The sequence below is a fragment of the Vitis riparia genome, chromosome 7 (assembly GCF_004353265.1).
Source record: "Vitis riparia cultivar Riparia Gloire de Montpellier isolate 1030 chromosome 7, EGFV_Vit.rip_1.0, whole genome shotgun sequence".
In the NCBI taxonomy this organism is placed as follows: Eukaryota; Viridiplantae; Streptophyta; class Magnoliopsida; order Vitales; family Vitaceae; genus Vitis; species Vitis riparia.
This window is the reverse complement of record NC_048437.1, coordinates 26,385,057-26,402,962: the sequence shown is the minus strand read 5'-3', so window position 1 is coordinate 26,402,962 and position 17,906 is coordinate 26,385,057. Positions and strand designations below refer to the sequence as shown.

Genomic DNA, 17,906 nt, shown 5'->3' with positions numbered 1-17,906 from the left:
GCTCATGTCCATTTAAGACATGGACTTATTGGACCAATTTAAGATATTATGAGGTGGAGTATTCTTGTGGGGTTCCTTGGTGACGGAACGCACCATCACAAAATTAGGTGGGACTCGTTGTTTATGAGCTTACTGGTTTTCATTATCTTCTGCGTTTCCCCCATGTTGGATGGATGACTGGACCATTAAAATGAGGCGTGTAAAGTAGCACTAAGGACAAGAATAAAAAAATGAATGCCTTGTCAACACTCAACAATTCCTTCTCAAGGTTACGGTCATCACATGTGAACTCCTTTACGGGGATTCCTTCCCCCATCAAATGTTTGATTAATTTCAAAATCTCACTTAATTGATATTAAATTTAAAACCCAGGAGAGAGGGTGGTGGTGGGGGGTGGGGTTTCTGCAGCGCTTTCCCCGGATTTCATGAAGTTTGCCTAATGGGAAGGAAAAAAAACCCAAATCAGGGCCTATCTGAAGAACCCTGTACCATTTTCTTTCGTAGGAAGAAGATTATGGTTTCCAACACCCATATGCTGGTGGTTAAAACAAAGCTGATGTTCAATCGAATTTATCTCTCAAGATGGTATGGCATATGCGAAATGGAACAAGGAGATTATTTTTCATACTCCAATTGAACATAACAATGAGGACGAAACATGGGAAGTTAAATTCGAGAAAGGCGACCATCATTCTTCAAAACTGCGAGCTTTGGTGCTAGAGCAATTGAAAGATGGCCTGCAAAGCAAGGAAGACCCAAGGGGTGGTGCGGGAATTCCTTTCGATCGCCGAGTTAGGTTTTCGGTGGAAACAAGAAGGTGGGAATAAGAAATGAAGTCTAGGAATTCTTTTCCTTCCCCTTATTTTCAATTTTGGCATCTTTATGTAGTGTTTTATTGGTAAATTTAGGAATAGTACTTGAGTTGTTTGTACAAGATAATGTTGCTTTTCCCTTAATTTTTATTTTGGCATCTTTATATGGTGTTTTCTTAGGAACAGTACTTGAGTTGTTTGTCAAAGATAGTATTGCTTTTTGGTTGTATGAGATGATTCTATGGCATCTATCACAATGTGATAATTATGTTGTCATATCAAATAAAGTTAAAGAATGATGTAAGAAATAATAACTTTCTTATTGTTTGTTGTGCTTATATTTTATACCCTTTGTTCCTTCATATCAATCTTAAAATTTATTGGACCGCCTTTGGTTATATATATATATATATATATATATATATATATATATATGACTTTCTTATTGTTTGTTGTATCCATATTTTATATCTTTGTCCCTTGTTCAAATAATCTCACATTTTTTTAACTTGACTTTGGTTATATATATATTAGGATAATTTTTTATTATGTCGTGCACCGACCTTATCTTTGTGTTTATATTTTAATATAAAATTTTTATGTCCATAGGGGTAGAACTCTTATGCTATGTTTGATTTTAAAAAATTTTGAAAAAATATAAATTAGTATTTTTATATTTTTCAAATAAAAACAATAATAAATCATATTAGTATAAGAAATGGGCCTAGTTTGTTCAGCCCACATTCAAGTCGCCATCAGCTTCGTTTCTATTGGGCCTAGATATTATTTCTAAAAAGGCGAGTGATCCAGTGTGGTATATGGAATCTATGGATATACTTGCACAGTTGTGACAGTATACATCATCACCAATCAATTAATCATGAACATCAACAAAGCCTACCACCGGCTTTCTCTCCTCTCGCATCACCTTCCCTTTTCTCTCTCTCCTCCTCATTTTCTCTCACTCTCTCTCCCCAGATTCACATCTACCCGTACACGTGGCCGCCTGAGAACACTCCCTTCCTGCGCCGGCGGCACCACCACTCGTGCCGCCATGTCCTCCAGGTTTCTTCATCTCGTCCCTATCAACGCCGCTGCAGCCGAAGGTGACACCGGCGTCGGCTCTAATGGCTCTGTTTCGTCTACTGCCGAAGACGAAGGTGCTTTGGAAAAAGAGTTTCTTATCTATGTTCAGAGCTTTATTTATTTAATTTTTTGGGGTTTCGGATTTGATCGGACGTATTAGATTTAGTGATCATCGCATATCGTTATACTCAGTTGAATAGCTGAGGTGGTGTTTGGTTAGTTTTGTGCGCGGACTTTTCTCGCTTTTTGGAGCACAAATTGAAGTTTTTGTTCTTCCGTTTTTGTTTTATATTGATAAGCAGAAAAAGTACTCACAAATTCGAGTATTTTGTTGATTTTGAGTTTGTTTCAAGAAAATATAGGAATTGAGTGTTTGAGTTGAATTAGATTGAATTTTGAGTTTTCTTTAGACATTTTCTTGTAGCTGTTTCAGTGTATGATTGAGCTTAGGTCATTTCTAAATCCATTAAGGAGAATTACTACAGTAAGAAGCATGTATTCAATTCAACAGAATTGGATTTTTGGAATCAAATTCAGTTATATGTGAAAATTGGTTGCATCCATATGATTGTCGATTGAGCTGGTTTTATCTCCCTTCAGTAACACATGCATATATCGATTCATATAATGCAGAAAATTCGGCATTGGGAAGCGGGTATCGGCTGCCTCCTCCTGAAATTAAGGATATTGTTGATGCTCCACCACTTCCCGCATTGTCATTCTCACCACAGAGGGATAAGATACTATTTCTCAAGCGGAGAGCTTTACCTCCACTAGAAGAGCTAGCAAAACCCGAGGAAAAGCTGGCTGGTATTCGCATTGATGGAAAATGTAACACCAGGAGTCGGATGTGAGTAATGGGGAAGCTTTTCAGCTATGTTTTTATGCACATGAGAAGTTGGGCATTCATACACATTTATAGGATAGTTGTTTATTTGGTCTGCCTTTCTGGATATATGGACCTGTAGTGCAGTCTAAGAGGTTTGGCTTTCTCAACAACTGTTATATCCCATGTCTTCTTTCCAGAGTTCCCCAGCAAAATATTGTCCTCCAGCGACAACAAATTGTCTAAGCCCTGAATAGGTCTCTAATTGCCTGTAGTGACTCCAAGGAGATGAATAGGCTTCATGAATTTTGCAATTAGAGGTCATATGTATTGTGTGGGTCTGTATCTTCTTCTTTCTTCATGACTCTTGTTGCAAGGAAAAAGTGGATTTTATTTGCTCAATATAGAAATATCAAGAACCAGGCATTTCATTGAATTGTCATGTTGATTAATTTGGGTTTTTCCCCTCTGAATTTAAGCTTGCTACATTGGTTAATACTTTAATATTCATCTTCAGGTCATTCTACACTAGTATTGGGATCCATCAGTTAATGCCTGATGGTACTCTAGGGCCAGAGAAAGAGGTACATGGCTTCCCTGATGGCGCTAAGATTAATTTTGTTAGCTGGTAATTTTCTGGAATTTGTTCTTCTTGGTACACTTTGCAAAACCTTTTGAGAGCATCTCACTGTCTGAGTCTGTTAACATTTCAATCAGATACTCTTCTTTTGTGCTGATGGATCTATTTATTTTGTTTTTCTCAAGGTCACTTAATGGTCAGCATTTATCCTTCAGCATCCGAGTTGATGAGGTAATTGATCCATTAGTTAAGATTTGAGTACTGACATCAAATCAATGTGCTTAATGTTGCTTCTCAGACAATCAATCATATCTGAGAAACCCCCACCCAGTGACCTGACTATTATAAACTTCATTTGTATTTTGATTGCTGGAATGGTTGTTTGATCCACACCTGCATCATATAAAAATATTTAATAGACAATACTAGTGAGCCTAGATAACTTGCTATGGTGAATACTTTTGGTGTGCCTCTTGTTGGGCTTTGTGGTCGTGGGGTGGGGTTGGTGTTGGGGTTCTCCTGTTGATTGATGAATCTGCTTGGTGATTTTCTTAGGCACGAGTTTAATCTAATTTTCAGATCATAACCATTATTATAATGTTTTGTTGGTTTCAAATATATTCCATTTTGGAAATTTCCTAAGAGGTACTTCAGATCCTTACTATCTTATACTCTACATGCAAATAACTATATGTCATATTCTTGTGCAGCATCCTACTTAGCTATGCTGTTTTTTCCTTATCTCCTATAAAACACTGGTCTAATTTCTAGAAATTTTTCCTGGGACAGGAGGAGAACAGTAGTAGCAAGCTTAGAATATGGGTTGCTGATGTGGAAACTGGGAAAGCTAGACCCCTTTTTCAGTCACCAGATATCCATCTCAATGCAGTTTTTGACAAGTAGATGCTAGTTTTCTATGTATGAAATTGTAATTTAGGAACATTTACCTGTAGTTTTGCTAATTCCCTTCTTCTCTTGCTTCTCAGTTTTGTTTGGGTAGATGACTCTACTCTATTAGTTTGTACCATTCCTTTATCTCGTGGAGATCCACCAAAAAAACCATTGGTTCCCTCTGGCCCCAAGGTTCAATCTAATGAGCAGAAGAATGTTGTTCAAGTAAGAACCTTCCAGGATCTGCTAAAGGATGAGTATGATGCTGATTTGTTTGACTACTATGCTACCACACAACTTGTTTTGGCTTCTTTGGATGGGACCATGAAGGAAATTGGGCCACCTGCTGTATATACATCAATGGACCCCTCGCCAGATCAGAAATACCTTTTGATAAGTTCAATTCACAGACCATATTCTTTCATTGTACCATGTGGAAGGTTTCCCAAAAAGGTAGATCTATGGACAAGTGAAGGGAAGTTTGTCAGAGAACTTTGTGATTTGCCCCTTGCTGAGGACATTCCCATTGCATTCAACAGTGTGCGAAAAGGGATGCGCTCAATCAATTGGAGGGCAGATAAGCCTTCAACACTCTACTGGTATGCAAATGAATATTCTACTCTTCTCACAGTATTCAGAACATGGAATATATTAACTTTAATGTATGGGTACAAACTTTTAATATTGGCAATTTTCCAGTGAATGATTTTCAATAGCGGTCTTGAATGTTGATTAAATTCCTCCTCTCCCACTCTTTGATTCCCTCTCTGTCTCTAATGTTTTGATGAGAGTTGAAAACTCAGATGTTCCATAGAGCTTGACACTGTAAGAGTGCAAGCTGTTGATTCTGGGCAGTTCCAAATAAAATGTTATGTCAGTGTCATTTAGATTGCCATATTTAAAAAGTAAGATTGAACAAACTCAGAGGCTGCATCATATGAATGAATGAGTCTGCATTATATGAGTTAATGATCTTTCTTCTATGAATGAACTGTAGAGATTGGCAGTCTTAAGATTAAAATTCCTACTTTTTCATTTAGTAACATAAATGACCTAAAATCAATTTTAGAAACCCCTACTTGTTTTTAGTAATATAGATTACTCAAAAGCTATTTTAAAACACACCACAATGGTCAACCAAGCCTGAGGAATTCTTGTTTGTGCATATAATTTCAACTGCCTATTTAACTTTGTTGAGGGTCAAACACACCCAAATAATTAAACAAATTATATATTTGTGTATGTACTTACCAAGCATGAGGAATTCTTGTTTGTGCATATAATTTCAACTACCTATTTAACTTTGTTGAGGGTCATCCTAGGGTGGAGACACAAGATGAAGGTGATGCAAAAGTGGAAGTTTCTCCACGTGATATAGTTTATATGCAACCTGCTGAGCCGCTTGATGGTGAACAGCAAGCAATCTTACATAAACTTGATCTTCGATATGGGTATGAATGCAGGATGTTTATTTGATTTCTCTTTATCCTGCAAAATTTAAATAAGTAATGTCACATGCAATTCAGAGGGTTCTAACTTTGTTAGCCCTTTCTTACATTTTTTGGCAAATCATTCTTCTTGGGTACTTTTTACATATAAAGCATTCTGTTTCTATGGGATTGTGAATCTCAGAAATTAAGTAGGCAAATCCACTCACATTTATGTCCATCAACTTTGTTGTGCTATAGTTGGCTTTTTTAATCATTTAACTTTTTTGTTTCTTTTTTCTCTTTTTTTATGCCCTCACTGGGACTCAGACCTGGAATCACAATCCCATTTCAACCCCTATCGTTCTATCAACTTTGTTGAGCTATGCATGTACAATATGTGATGTAGGACAACCCTAGGATGGTTGCCTACACACAAAGGTAGGTGGACTAGGGTTTTATTTTTAGGGTGTAAAGAGAGGAACAAAGAATAAATTTTATGGTAGGGAAAATTATAAGATAAGAAACAGAGAGAGAGAAGAAACAATGAAGAAAAGATGGAAAACTTTAAGAGTCTCACTAAGGCCTTCTAGGAGTCTCACCATTGAGGGTTGCAACCTTGCAATGAAAGAAAATATAATATTATTAATATCAATCATCCCTTTGATTTACATTGATTAGCCTATTTATAGGCTTCTTTAAGAAATCAAAAGTCTACTAGGACTCTAATAATTTATTATGATTTTAATTCTAATTATAACATCCAAAGTCTACTAGGGCTCTAATAACCTATCATGACTCAAATTCTAATTATATTATAACTTAACTAGCTAATCCTAATTAGACTCCAACAAATACCAATCTTAATTCAATTCTAAATTTCTAATTAATATTTATCCTACTTAAAGTTTACTTAGGTCTTCCCTTTCCTCCTTGAATAAACTTTAAAAGGCTTTCCCCCATCAATGTGTCTCTCCAGTTCTTCCAAGTCACATATTCTATCACTAAATTTGTGGATCTTTTTAAATTATCCGCTTAAAAACATTTGCATCATAGTATTTGATATCCATCATGTCAAGATGGATTACTTGCTAAATCTGTTAAATTATGCAATCGATTTATGGTCGACCATAGCTTCTTTTTCTCTTTTCCTTTTCCAAGATCTGCTGAAAGGTTTTCCAAGAATATTCAGTTGATGTATGTGTCTTTTTCCAAATCTACAGAGGGATTTCTTGGTGTGATGATTCTTTGGCTCTTGTTTATGAATCCTGGTACAAAACACGGCGAACAAGAACCTGGGTCATTTCTCCTGGTTCTGAAGATGTGAGTCCACGCATACTGTTTGATAGGTCATCAGAAGATGTATACTCTGATCCTGGTTCACCTATGTTGCGGAGAACTACTGCTGGGACTTATGTGATTGCAAAGATAAAGAAGGAAAATGATGAAGGCACATATATCTTACTTAATGGAAGTGGTGCTACACCAGAGGGGAACATCCCATTCCTTGATTTGTTTGACATGTAAGTGTCTCAAAATCATGTGTTTGTGGTGTCCCTGTATTCCCCTTTCCCCTTCCCTGCTGTCCCTCTTCCTTCTGGCTGATAATCATGGTTCCGTAGTTATCTAACACAAAGTCTTTCAGAAATACAGGTAGCAAAGAACGAATATGGGAAAGCGACAAAGAGAAATACTATGAGACTGTTGTTGCACTAATGTCTGATCAGAGTGAGGGGGATTTATATCTTAATCAGTTGAAAATCTTGACTTCCAAAGAGTCAAAAACTGAAAACACCCAATATTTCATACAGAGCTGGTTAGATAAGAAAGCATGCCAGATTACAAATTTCCCTCATCCATATCCTCAGCTGGCATCGCTACAGAAAGAAATGATCAGATATGAGAGAAAGGATGGGGTTCAACTTACTGCAACATTATACCTGCCACCAGGCTATGATCCCTCAAAAGATGGCCCTCTTCCCTGTCTGGTTTGGTCTTACCCTGGAGAATTTAAAAGCAAAGATGCTGCTGGGCAAGTACGTGGTTCTCCTAATGAGTTTGCAGGCATAGGTCCAACATCTGCTCTACTTTGGCTGGCTAGAAGGTCCAAATTTCCCTCTGTTTCCTTTGTCTTTTCTTTTTGGTGTATCCTTCATGAATTTCCTTCCTATTGCTCCTTGTCAGTGACTGGTTTGGTTTAGATATTTTCAGCCAATTTCTGATTGCTCTGGGTCTTGCAGGTTTGCTATTTTATCTGGACCCACAATTCCCATTATTGGCGAGGGCAATGAAGAGGCAAATGATAGGTAATCAGATACCTCCTATTTTCCAGCATTTAAGTTTTCCATCTTACTCATACAATGTAGTCAAGTTTTCTTAATATAAACTTAAATTAGGTTAATGACATTTAACAATTCATAGAATTGAAATTTGTTTCTGTTCTTAAAAGAGCACATTTTCCACACGGTGATGGTTGTTTTGTGAAAAGAATTTGCAAAGCAGTTATGAAAGCTTTTGCACCTGGAAAAGCTTAGAGATGGCCTCTGAAGTGGGAAATGGAGTAGGAAAAATGGGAAATGTGGAATCCCAGAAATGCATGAGAAACAAGGTGAACTAACATTATTAATGTCAATATTGGTAGGAGCAAAAAACAAATATGGGTTTTCTTAATCTTTGGGCATGGTCCAATTTGCTTATAGCTCTTGGCCCTTCTTCTATTGTAGATTTTGTGTTTTGGATAGGGTCTTGTTGAGGGGTGCCCTTTTTTGTTGTCATTCTTCGTTTTTTTTTGGTGGCGTCTTAGGTGCCCATTGTATACACCCTATATGCTTTGGGGCACTTTTCTGGCGCTTCATTTATCAATGTGCACTCTCTTTACCTATAAAAAACAAAAAAATGGGTTTTCTTAAACCATAAGGAATAAAGACTATTTGATACAGAATTGGTAGATATAGTTGGAAAGCTGGTATGAAAGAAATTCTTTCCCTAAGCTACTCTCATAATTTCTTACTACTAGCAACTGGGATAATATCTATTAGAAATCAACGATGTTGCTTAACATGGTATAATGGTACTGAGACATAATGAACCTTTTCAGATCTGTTTCTTCGAATTTCTCTTATTCATTTTCCTTGTTGACACTCCTTGCCACTCTATGAATCCTGCATTCAATAAGATGTATGTGCTGTTTCTGTTGCTCTTCCATGTATATTTCATGCCCTCCTTTCCTCCAAATTCTCTCGTAAGAAGTTACTGATCTTTTGTCATTATGTTTTTCAAGAGTATTTGTAGACTTCTAACATGATCAATGAAGGTGTGTGTCCATCTCTTGATATCATTCTGGAACCAACAGAGATTGGAATCTCTCATTATTATGTCTCTTCTCACAACAGTTGATTTTTCTGCAAAGTACAGAAATTATACTAGTATACGCCAAGCTTCTTTTTCTCCTCCAGCTTTTTTACTTTGTCTTTTGTAAAAGGATTAGTACTTTGCTTTTGTTTGGAGGCTGAAAACATGCATTTAATTGGTTTTCTTTGTTGGCTAGTAAAGAGGTTTCACAAAACTAGTTTCTCTATTTGAACCATATGTGTTGATCAGGTATGTAGAGCAACTGGTTGCGAGTGCAGAGGCTGCAGTGGAAGAAGTTATTCGGCGTGGTGTAAGCTCCGTTACTCTTCTCTGTAGGAATGTTATTAGGAAGGTTCTGAGGTAGAATTTTAATCAGAGCTTTTGTGGTGTACTGAAGGTGGCTCATCCAAACAAAATTGCTGTTGGGGGTCATTCCTATGGGGCATTTATGACTGCAAACCTCCTGGCACATGCCCCTCATCTGTTCTGTTGCGGAATTGCTCGTTCTGGGGCTTACAACAGAACACTTACACCTTTTGGCTTTCAGGTAGCACACTGGTTAGAATGGCTAAAATTTTGTTCTATTTCTAATTTCTTTTCTGCAGCTGAATGGACATATTTTTTTTAAAGAAATTATGTTAGCATTCATGGCAGTCTATAGTTTCTTGTCTCAGTATGATTTAGTTATTATCTTTTGCCATGTAGAATGAGGACCGAACACTCTGGGAAGCCACTGACACTTATGTAGAGATGAGCCCTTTCATGTCAGCTAATAAAATCAAAAGGCCTGTCTTGCTTATCCACGGAGAAGAAGACAATAATCCAGGGACACTTACGATGCAGGTAAAAGAAAAGGTTTCTTTTTGTTCAACTTCTTAAGATGTTGCTAATTAACTGATTGATAAGCACAACTTTTACATGGAAGTAATTTCTTTTTCAGATTTTCATTTTTAAGTACTATTCCAAAAACTGATTTTAAGTAGGTTAAAGTTGGTAAAGTAGTTCTTTTCTTCCTAACTTGTTTACTTGACACATAATTTGTACTCTCAAAAACAATGCAGTCGGATCGTTTCTTTAATGCTCTGAAAGGTCATGGTGCTCTTTGTCGCCTGGTGATTCTTCCCTTTGAGAGCCATGGCTATGCTGCAAGGGAGAGTATCATGCACGTCCTTTGGGAAACAGATAGGTGGCTACAGAAACATTGTGTATCAAACACTACCAATGTGAACGAAAATCTTGATACATGTAAAGATGAGGCAAAGGAAGAAATTACTGATCCGGAAAGCAAGACAGTTCCTGCCAGCGGGGGAGGCAACCCAGAGCTGGCAGAGTCAGAGCATGAAGGATTTCACCCTAGGGCTAGGGCATCATTATGGTAACTTCTTCTACCTTGAGAATAAAATAAAGAAAATCTCCAACCACTATTCTTTTATGATTGCTTTCAGTTTAATAGTAGAATCTAAGTAACATCTTAGGTTAACAATCCTTGTGCAAAAGTGGGAATTTCCATATTGTATTGAATGGATCAATGCAGATGCTGACTAGTGAAGGATAACTGCTGGAGCTTCAGTTCAATGCATAAACAGGGGTCCCAGCAGCATGGTTGCACCAAGGTACATTAGTTTGAATGATCTAAATCACCGTTCCCTAAGATTATTTTCGCCCAAACAATCTGTTTCTAAATTGATGCAATGATGCCTGTTGACAAATCATCTCTGTATAACTCCATCGGCTTGCATATGAATTCCCGCAAACCTCACATAGAATAGTCTTTATAATCAGGTTTGGCATCTGTTAACCATTGATGAGCTTGAGATCAGGGAAGAAATTGAGCAGATGGAACAATTTATTTGATGAAGTGTATATGCATTTCAATCAAATTTGTACTTTACGAAGGGGAGAATATGTATTTTATGGACCACAGAAGTCATTGTTGGTTTTCAATAATATTGGATTCTGAAATAAATGATTTTTCCTGCTCTTGTTCTTCACTAACTCATGTGTTTCAAGCCCTATCAAAATGCAGCTGGCCCTTTACAAGAAAGGGCTCCAAACTGATAATTATCCCTTGCTTTCCGGGGCTTGAAAAATATAAACAAGTGCTGGAAAAAGGGTAACGGTTCGTATTCGCAGGGAAACTAATAACTGCTGGTAAGCTGCTTTTTACAATCCATAGGTGACAGATGAACTGCTTCCTATCGATTTCTCTTGAAGTTACTTCCTGTTGTGGAAAATGCTATCGGACTAAGACTGTATTTGATAGTAATTTCAGGAAGTAGCACTCAGAAATTTTTATCTTTTGAGTATTAAAATGCTTAGAATCAGTCAAATTCACCCTAAACAGCTCAAAACTCAATTAATCGGTGATGGATTGTTCTATTGTTTTGGGGACTTATGAGTAAGCCCAATTGGAGACGCCCTTTGTGACTGCTTGTCTGTCACCATCTAATCCTAATCCTAGCGAAATAACGAGTCCTAAAAGAATTTTTTGATGTCTTTGCCTATATATTTATCCTTCACCTGCCCTCTTATCATAAGAACAGAGAATGGTTCTAGAGTCATGGACGTGGGTGATTTCAATGATGTTCTCACACACTGCGGGCATCTAGAGGCATTTCGAAGTATTGTAAGACCATCCAAATGTAAATTGACTTCAAATATGAACTAAATTGCTCGACAATTGCCCTACCAAATCTTGAGCCATTTTCAATCAGAAGCATCCGTGAGTTATTTGGATTGACCTTGCTTAACACATAACTACATCAGTACAAGTGGTTTAGATGGTCATCCTTTATCCCATTGGTGCCCGCGATCATTAGTCAGGCTAAGTGAAAAGGTTGAAGAAAAAAAGGATAATGCAATCTTTTCATCACATGCTCTCTTATATTTGGAAAAAAAAAAGAGAAGTGTGGGGGTGTCCAAACCATTCTGTCCAGTCTGATGAGCTGTACTTGCCCGTCGAACCCTAGTTAGCAACTTGAACAACAGTGGAAGGTAGGCAATAAAAAATTAAAATTAAAGATATAACAGTGTGCACATGTGACTACAAATCCACACAATCAATCCTGCAAATACAGCTCATCAAACTGACAAATCCCCATTATTTTCCCAGATAGTCAAGCAACCCCAACTAAAACCCAGAAAGCTTCATTAACATTAAGGGATGTAGATCACTCGTTTTCACTTTTCAGACACTTAGAAGAAGAAATTCATTATTCTTCAGTAACAACAGTGCACTCTCCCTTGTCCTGCATGTCATAAAACACCTTATATTGCCTCTGCAGGTTCCAGTGATACATCTTCCACAACCCACCTGCCGCCAGCGCAACTACCGCTCCCACGGCTATCTCCTTCACCACACTTGGTCCTTTCAGGGTCACATGAGCGATCCTAGACATTCTCCTTCTCTTGCTGCCTCCTCCTAATATAAGACATGTAAGAAAAAAATTCTACACATTCTTCTCGTTTTGATGTCAAATACCTAGACATGGAACAATTGTCAAAATTGAAAGATCAGAACCCAAAAAGCAATTTACATAGAGGAGCAATAATAAATAAATAAATAAATAATAAAAAAATTATTGAGCTAGGGTTGTACCTCAGAAATCGAGTAAAAAGACTTTTGTTTGGTTTAGAACAAATTTGAGAATGAATAATATAAACTGGTTTTTTTTTTTTTTTTTTTTTTTGAAGATATTGAAAATGAAGAATCAGATTTCAGGTTGCTTTTATGGAAATGATGAAATTAATTATATTAAAAATAAAGCAAGAAATGGCTCATCCCTTTCAAAGGCCAGGAAGGCACATTTTTTTCTTCTCTTTTTTAGAAATCAAGACAAATTTAGAATTAATTTTCATTCAAGTAATATATCTGATAAAATTAGGAACCACCTATATTATGCCAAATGATTATTATCCATTTTTAAAAATCATATTTATGAATTATTATGGGAAGAAATAAATATTTCTAGAATTTTATTTTTTTCTTTCATTAAAATTTTCTTATATTTGGTTTTTTCGTGAAAATTAAAATTAATTAGAAATTTATGTATTTTAAAATTATTTAATTTTTATATAATAAAAAAACAAATAAAATAAAATTTAAAAAACATATAAAAATAATTTATTATTTTTAAATTTATTTTTTATTTTCCTCCACATTTTCTTTCATTTCATTTGTCTTCCTCATTTTCTTTCCATCATATTTTCTTTCAAACATAGCCTTTTATTTTTTCCCCGAATCCATTTGAAAATGAGATAAAAACAAATCTACTAAGAGAAACAACATTAATAATTGAAGTTGTTTTCTTATTAAAATTCAATATTTATTCAATTTTTAAAATTTTGAAAAACCATTTAAAGTGATTTATGGTCAATTTTTTTTTAAATCATTTATTATTATTTAATACTATCAATACATTTATTTTAGATTATATCTAAATAATGAATAATCCTCTATAAAAATATTTATAATAAAAACATTTTACTAAAAAAAATGTCAAAAATAATTTTTTTAATTAAAATCACTCCCAAAAGCACACTCTTATTTTAATTTTTTATTAATAAATTGTATATTAAATCACATCATTTTGCACGGAATGTTTTATTTTCACTTGCTAAAATAAATATTTTCTTGGTCAAAGTATGTCTGTGAAATTCAGCAAATAAGTTGAGCCACCCACTGACAATTTGTTCCTTAATTTCAAAATTAACCCACTTCACCTATTATCTGAATTAAAAAAAAAAAATAGTAGTATTCAAATATCATTTAAAATTTTAATTTTAATTTAATTTTTGTTTTTTATCTATGTAATTAATGATTTTTATTTTTATATATAAACACTAATAATACTTATTTTTTTCCACACATTAAATAACTTAAATAGCAGAAAATGGAAAAAAAATTTAATTATATAAAAAAATCACTGATTTAATCCTTAATTACCATTTTAATATTTTTTTTCCACAAATATATATATTGTTTTCAAAAAAATTTATTTATGAAACCTTAAAGCAGTTTGGGATCCTTTTTCCTCTCCCAATTTTTGAGTGGCCCCACACCAAACACCTTCTCTACTCTCAGTCTCTCTACAAATACTCCCAAAAAACCCTCCATTTCATTCTCTCTGATTTCTATCTTATCTTTCTCCCACAAGGATGGTATCGTTTCTCTGTTCTACCAAATCTCTCTTCATCTTCTTCATCATCTCCGCTATTCCCGTGGCTTACATCATCTCCGTCGAGCGAGCGGAGCCCTCCACCCATGTCTACCACTACCACAGCTCCGGCTGGTTGCGGGAGTGTGCCAAGTGGGACGATCTCGGCCGTCGATTCATCGTCTCTCTTTTCGAGGGCGGCGTCGCCCTGGTTGAGGTGCCGGACGGCCACTCCCCGGGTACCATCTTGGAGGAAATCATCGTTGCCAAAGAGCCTGAGTTGGCCGGAAACGCCTCGCTGGGAATCGCCGTTGACCGGAGCAGGAACCGGGTGCTGGTTGTCAACGCTGACGTGATGCGAAACCGGTATGGCTCGCTCGCGGCATATGATCGGTCTACGTGGCGGCGGTTGTTTCTCACCCAGCTCAGTGGCCCAGGTACGTCTCCCATTATCAGACTGAACTGTGCTTGATGTCTACTGTCTCCTGCAGTCCTTTGGGATAGTTTCAGTGTTTCAGAATTGGTCGTCCATGGCTTTTTGTAAAGACAGGATTACCCTCCATGAGTCCTTGGAGGTCAAAACTGTCTTTACACGTTACAGATTCTATCATATTTTTCTATAAATTTAAAGTTGTTCGTAGACTTCAATACTTGAGCAGTATTGATGTGTGGTTAAGGTTTTAGAAAAGACGGAGTCACGTCAAAAGGCCTATTCTATTCCAACATATGGCCTTTTCTTTGTCCTTCTTGGGTTGGGTGGCTCACCCTACCCACCTCACAAGCATTCAAAAGGTTCCACACTCAAAACTTTAGCTTTATAATAATACGCCTTGAAATAATCGCTACCAGTGCTTTGAAAAACTAGCACACTCGGGTTTATAAATTGACTTGCTACACGACGGTAGCTTCTTTTCTTTTGCTGCCCCCGTTCACATTCACTTGCCAAGTTCTAAGTCCTAAACATCTGTTCCCTAGATGGGTTTGTTTGGCTTCAAATACTATTTTTAGTATTTGAGAAACATTTTACAAAAAGTTGAAGGCTTGTTTGGTATTAATGTAGTTGTTAACCGTCATCGGCTCATTACTCCTCGTCTTTTTGGTCGTTCACCTACCTCATTTATGTATTCTCATGGTACGGAAAGCATATGCTAAGATCTAAAAGTCCGATTTGGAATTGTTTTTAACCTTATTCAATAACATTCGAGTCTGGGAGGGTGGGCTTGGGACGGTTTTTTTTTTTTTTTAATTTTAATTTTTTTTAAAAAATTACTTTAAATTTTTTTAATTATATTAAAATAAATATATTTTATAAATAATTAAATTATACTTTTTTTTATAACTTATTTTATTAAAAATATTTTATTATTATCTATATATTAAAAAGAGTTTAAAAAAAATTCTCAAACCCGTTTATTAAAATTGAATCCTGTCCCATTAGGAACAGGACGGGGAGGGGTGCGTACCCGAAAAACTTGTCTCATTGTCATCTCTAATTCGAACCATTTTTAGAAATAATTTTTTAAAAATAGTTTTTTAAAACAGTTCTTTAATGCTTTTTTAGAATGTCGAAATGTTTTTAATTTGTTTTAATATTTTTAAAAATAAATTTTCATATCTAATGTTTTTATAATTATTTTTTAAAATAATCCCTATGAAATATGTGAAAATAATTGAAAACAACTCAATAATGTTATTTGAAAACACTATTTTGTAATTGCTAAATGTGTTTTTTTATTTTATTTTTTATTTTAGAGAATAGAAAATTGTTATTAAAAACAATTATGAAATGAAGTTTGGTAACTTTTGTATAGAAAACAATTTTTTTTAAGAACTTGTTTTAAAAGTAGGCGTTCTTGGTGACATATTTGATTTTTTTTATAAAGAATAATTGTATAAATATAAAAAATGATTGAAAATAAAACATTACGAATAAATATTATCTTTAAAAAATATTTGGAAAAAAAAATCATTTCAAGTTTTCAATCAAACCTTTTTATTCTAGAAAATATTTTTTGAAAAATATTCTAAAAAAAACAATTTTTTAAGAAAAACATTCCAAACAGGCCCTAACACTCTAGGGGAATGAGAAGGAGAAAGAAAGTAAGTTCAATCGTGCCAATCTCTGAAAATGAAGTTGACATCCAAGTAGTAGTTAGAACATGAAAGTTCACATGGCCCTGTATTAATGTATTTGTTGTTTAACTGTGATTTTGCAATGGTGCCAGGCGATGAGAAAAGCTTTGCAGATGATGTTGCAGTGGATGAGGAAGGTAATGCATATGTTACAGACGCCAAAGCCAGTAAAATCTGGAAGGTTGGGGTGGATGGAGAGATCCTCTCCATCATCAGAAGCCCCCTCTTCACCCCAAAAGAGTGGTACAAAACCTTGGTGGGGCTCAATGGTATAGTTTACCATCCAAACGGCTACTTACTTGTCATTCACACCTTCTCTGGGAACCTGTTGAAGATTGAGATAGAGAAAGAAGAAGTTAAGCTAGTTAAGGTAGGTGGAGGTAAACTGGTGTTTGGAGATGGGTTAGAGCTAATATCTCCAACTAAGCTTGTGGTTGCCGGGAACCCTTCTGGGAGATTGGTCGAGAGCTCCGACGAATGGGAGACGGCCACCGTCACTGCCAAGTACTCTGGACCGGCACATCGGTTGGCAACTGCAGCAACTGTGAAGGATGGGAAGGTATACCTAAATCACCTGCTTGGAATGGGATACCCTAGGAAGACACATGCACTTGTGGAGGCAGTTTTCTCTGCTTACTGAGGCCTAAAACCCAAGTGTTATATAGAGGATATTATTGTCATGTTTGATAAAGCCAATGATTCTGTCGAAGGTTTAGGTTTGGTACAAATCACTATGTATCGATGAACAATATTGTTGTTACTTGAGTCAAAAGCTGTGTTTCTATATTTCTGTTATCCAATAGGTTCTATCTTCTACTTCCTAAATCCAATTTATGAGCTATGGTATGTGCATATTTAATCCACAAGTGTCTTTGAACTGATCTCTATATATAAAACTTTTTTACTTAAATTTTTATGAAAGTTAAATTTTATAAATAAAATCAATTTATGGAGATGTTAATAGACGAAATTTGAAACAAATGACAGGTCTAAATGAAATTAATATTGAAATAAATGACGGGTCAAAAAAAAAAAAATTATATATTTTTTAAAAACATAAACTTAGTTATTTTTATTATTATTATATTGGACTTTTCATCACCTTGCAAGGAAAGCAAAGGCAACATGGGTAAAAGTCATTGTTTTGAGTGAAAAGAGTAATGGTAAGGCGCTTTATTTTCATAATTTGGCAAAAAGTGAGAAGCACTCTTCTAAAATAAACTCTTTGGCTTAGTTTGGTCCCATCAGGACAAAAGAGCTTTGATATTGGAATGCCAAGGGTTAAGAATAAAGCACATGCTTTGAGCCAAGTTCACTTATTATTCCATTTGGATTAGGAAATTAAAGTTTGATGAAAAGATGGAAAGAGAATAATTAAAAAGAAAAAGAAAAAAAGAAAATTTTAAAGATAATTTACTATTTTATTTTTATTTTTATTTTTATGGCCAATCATTTTTTTTTGTAATTATTTCCAAATTCCAAATAAAATTAGAATAAAATAAATATAAATATTTTACCAAAAATATATGATATCTAGTAAAAATATGGTAAAGGGTAGCATTGTCTTTTTAATTTAAATTTAAATTTAAATTATTGACTACAAGACAAAATACAGAGGGTAAAGGAAAATTGCCACTGGAGAAA

General features: G+C 35.3%; 3 protein-coding genes across 6 annotated transcripts; 2 read left to right on the top strand and 1 right to left on the bottom strand.

Annotated features, from left to right (window-relative positions):
• Nucleotides 1-1,677: 1,677 nt before the first annotated feature.
• Nucleotides 1,678-10,964, top strand: LOC117917963 (probable glutamyl endopeptidase, chloroplastic). 4 transcript variants are annotated; one of them, XR_004651811.1, is made up of 16 exons: nucleotides 1,678-1,972; nucleotides 2,532-2,748; nucleotides 3,242-3,352; nucleotides 3,490-3,535; nucleotides 4,094-4,203; nucleotides 4,291-4,794; nucleotides 5,518-5,646; nucleotides 6,846-7,145; nucleotides 7,268-7,726; nucleotides 7,863-7,928; nucleotides 9,223-9,283; nucleotides 9,371-9,520; nucleotides 9,679-9,816; nucleotides 10,035-10,348; nucleotides 10,508-10,586; nucleotides 10,756-10,964. XR_004651811.1 is itself a non-coding variant. In XM_034834458.1 (15 exons), coding segments are annotated over exons 1-15 (2,886 nt in total). In that variant the 5' UTR covers nucleotides 1,678-1,692; the 3' UTR covers nucleotides 10,509-10,964. The 4 variants fall into 4 exon arrangements, 2 of the variants coding, with proteins under 2 accessions (XP_034690349.1, XP_034690348.1); XR_004651810.1 differs by having other exon boundaries at nucleotides 10,035-10,586; XM_034834458.1 differs by having other exon boundaries at nucleotides 10,508-10,964.
• A 1,140-nt stretch (nucleotides 10,965-12,104) lies between these two features.
• Nucleotides 12,105-12,423, bottom strand: LOC117917964 (cytochrome c oxidase subunit 5C). The gene has a single exon (XM_034834459.1). It carries the CDS (start codon nucleotides 12,369-12,371, stop codon nucleotides 12,186-12,188), a length of 186 nt encoding a protein of 61 aa, XP_034690350.1. The 5' UTR covers nucleotides 12,372-12,423; the 3' UTR covers nucleotides 12,105-12,185.
• Nucleotides 12,424-14,038: 1,615 nt separating this feature from the next.
• LOC117919410 lies at nucleotides 14,039-17,121 on the top strand. The gene is made up of 2 exons (XM_034836607.1): nucleotides 14,039-14,566; nucleotides 16,355-17,121. Exons 1-2 carry the CDS (start codon nucleotides 14,131-14,133, stop codon nucleotides 16,900-16,902), a joined length of 984 nt encoding a protein of 327 aa, XP_034692498.1. The 5' UTR covers nucleotides 14,039-14,130; the 3' UTR covers nucleotides 16,903-17,121.
• The last annotated feature ends 785 nt before the right edge of the window (nucleotides 17,122-17,906 follow it).

What these genes read in the sequence shown, in the direction of transcription:
- LOC117917964 (XM_034834459.1), bottom strand. Translation starts at nt 12,371, where the DNA reads ATGTCTAGGATCGCTCATGTGACCCTGAAAGGACCAAGTGTGGTGAAG.
- LOC117919410 (XM_034836607.1), top strand. Translation starts at nt 14,131, where the DNA reads ATGGTATCGTTTCTCTGTTCTACCAAATCTCTCTTCATCTTCTTCATC. An exon ending in CACCCAGCTCAGTGGCCCAG is followed by an intron (nt 14,567 to 16,354) that starts GTACGTCTCCCA and finishes CAATGGTGCCAG; the next exon opens with GCGATGAGAAAAGCTTTGCA.
- LOC117917963 (XM_034834457.1), top strand. Translation starts at nt 1,693, where the DNA reads ATGAACATCAACAAAGCCTACCACCGGCTTTCTCTCCTCTCGCATCAC. An exon ending in AAACTTGATCTTCGATATGG is followed by an intron (nt 5,647 to 6,845) that starts GTATGAATGCAG and finishes CCAAATCTACAG; the next exon opens with AGGGATTTCTTGGTGTGATG. An exon ending in CAGGGACACTTACGATGCAG is followed by an intron (nt 9,817 to 10,034) that starts GTAAAAGAAAAG and finishes AAAACAATGCAG; the next exon opens with TCGGATCGTTTCTTTAATGC.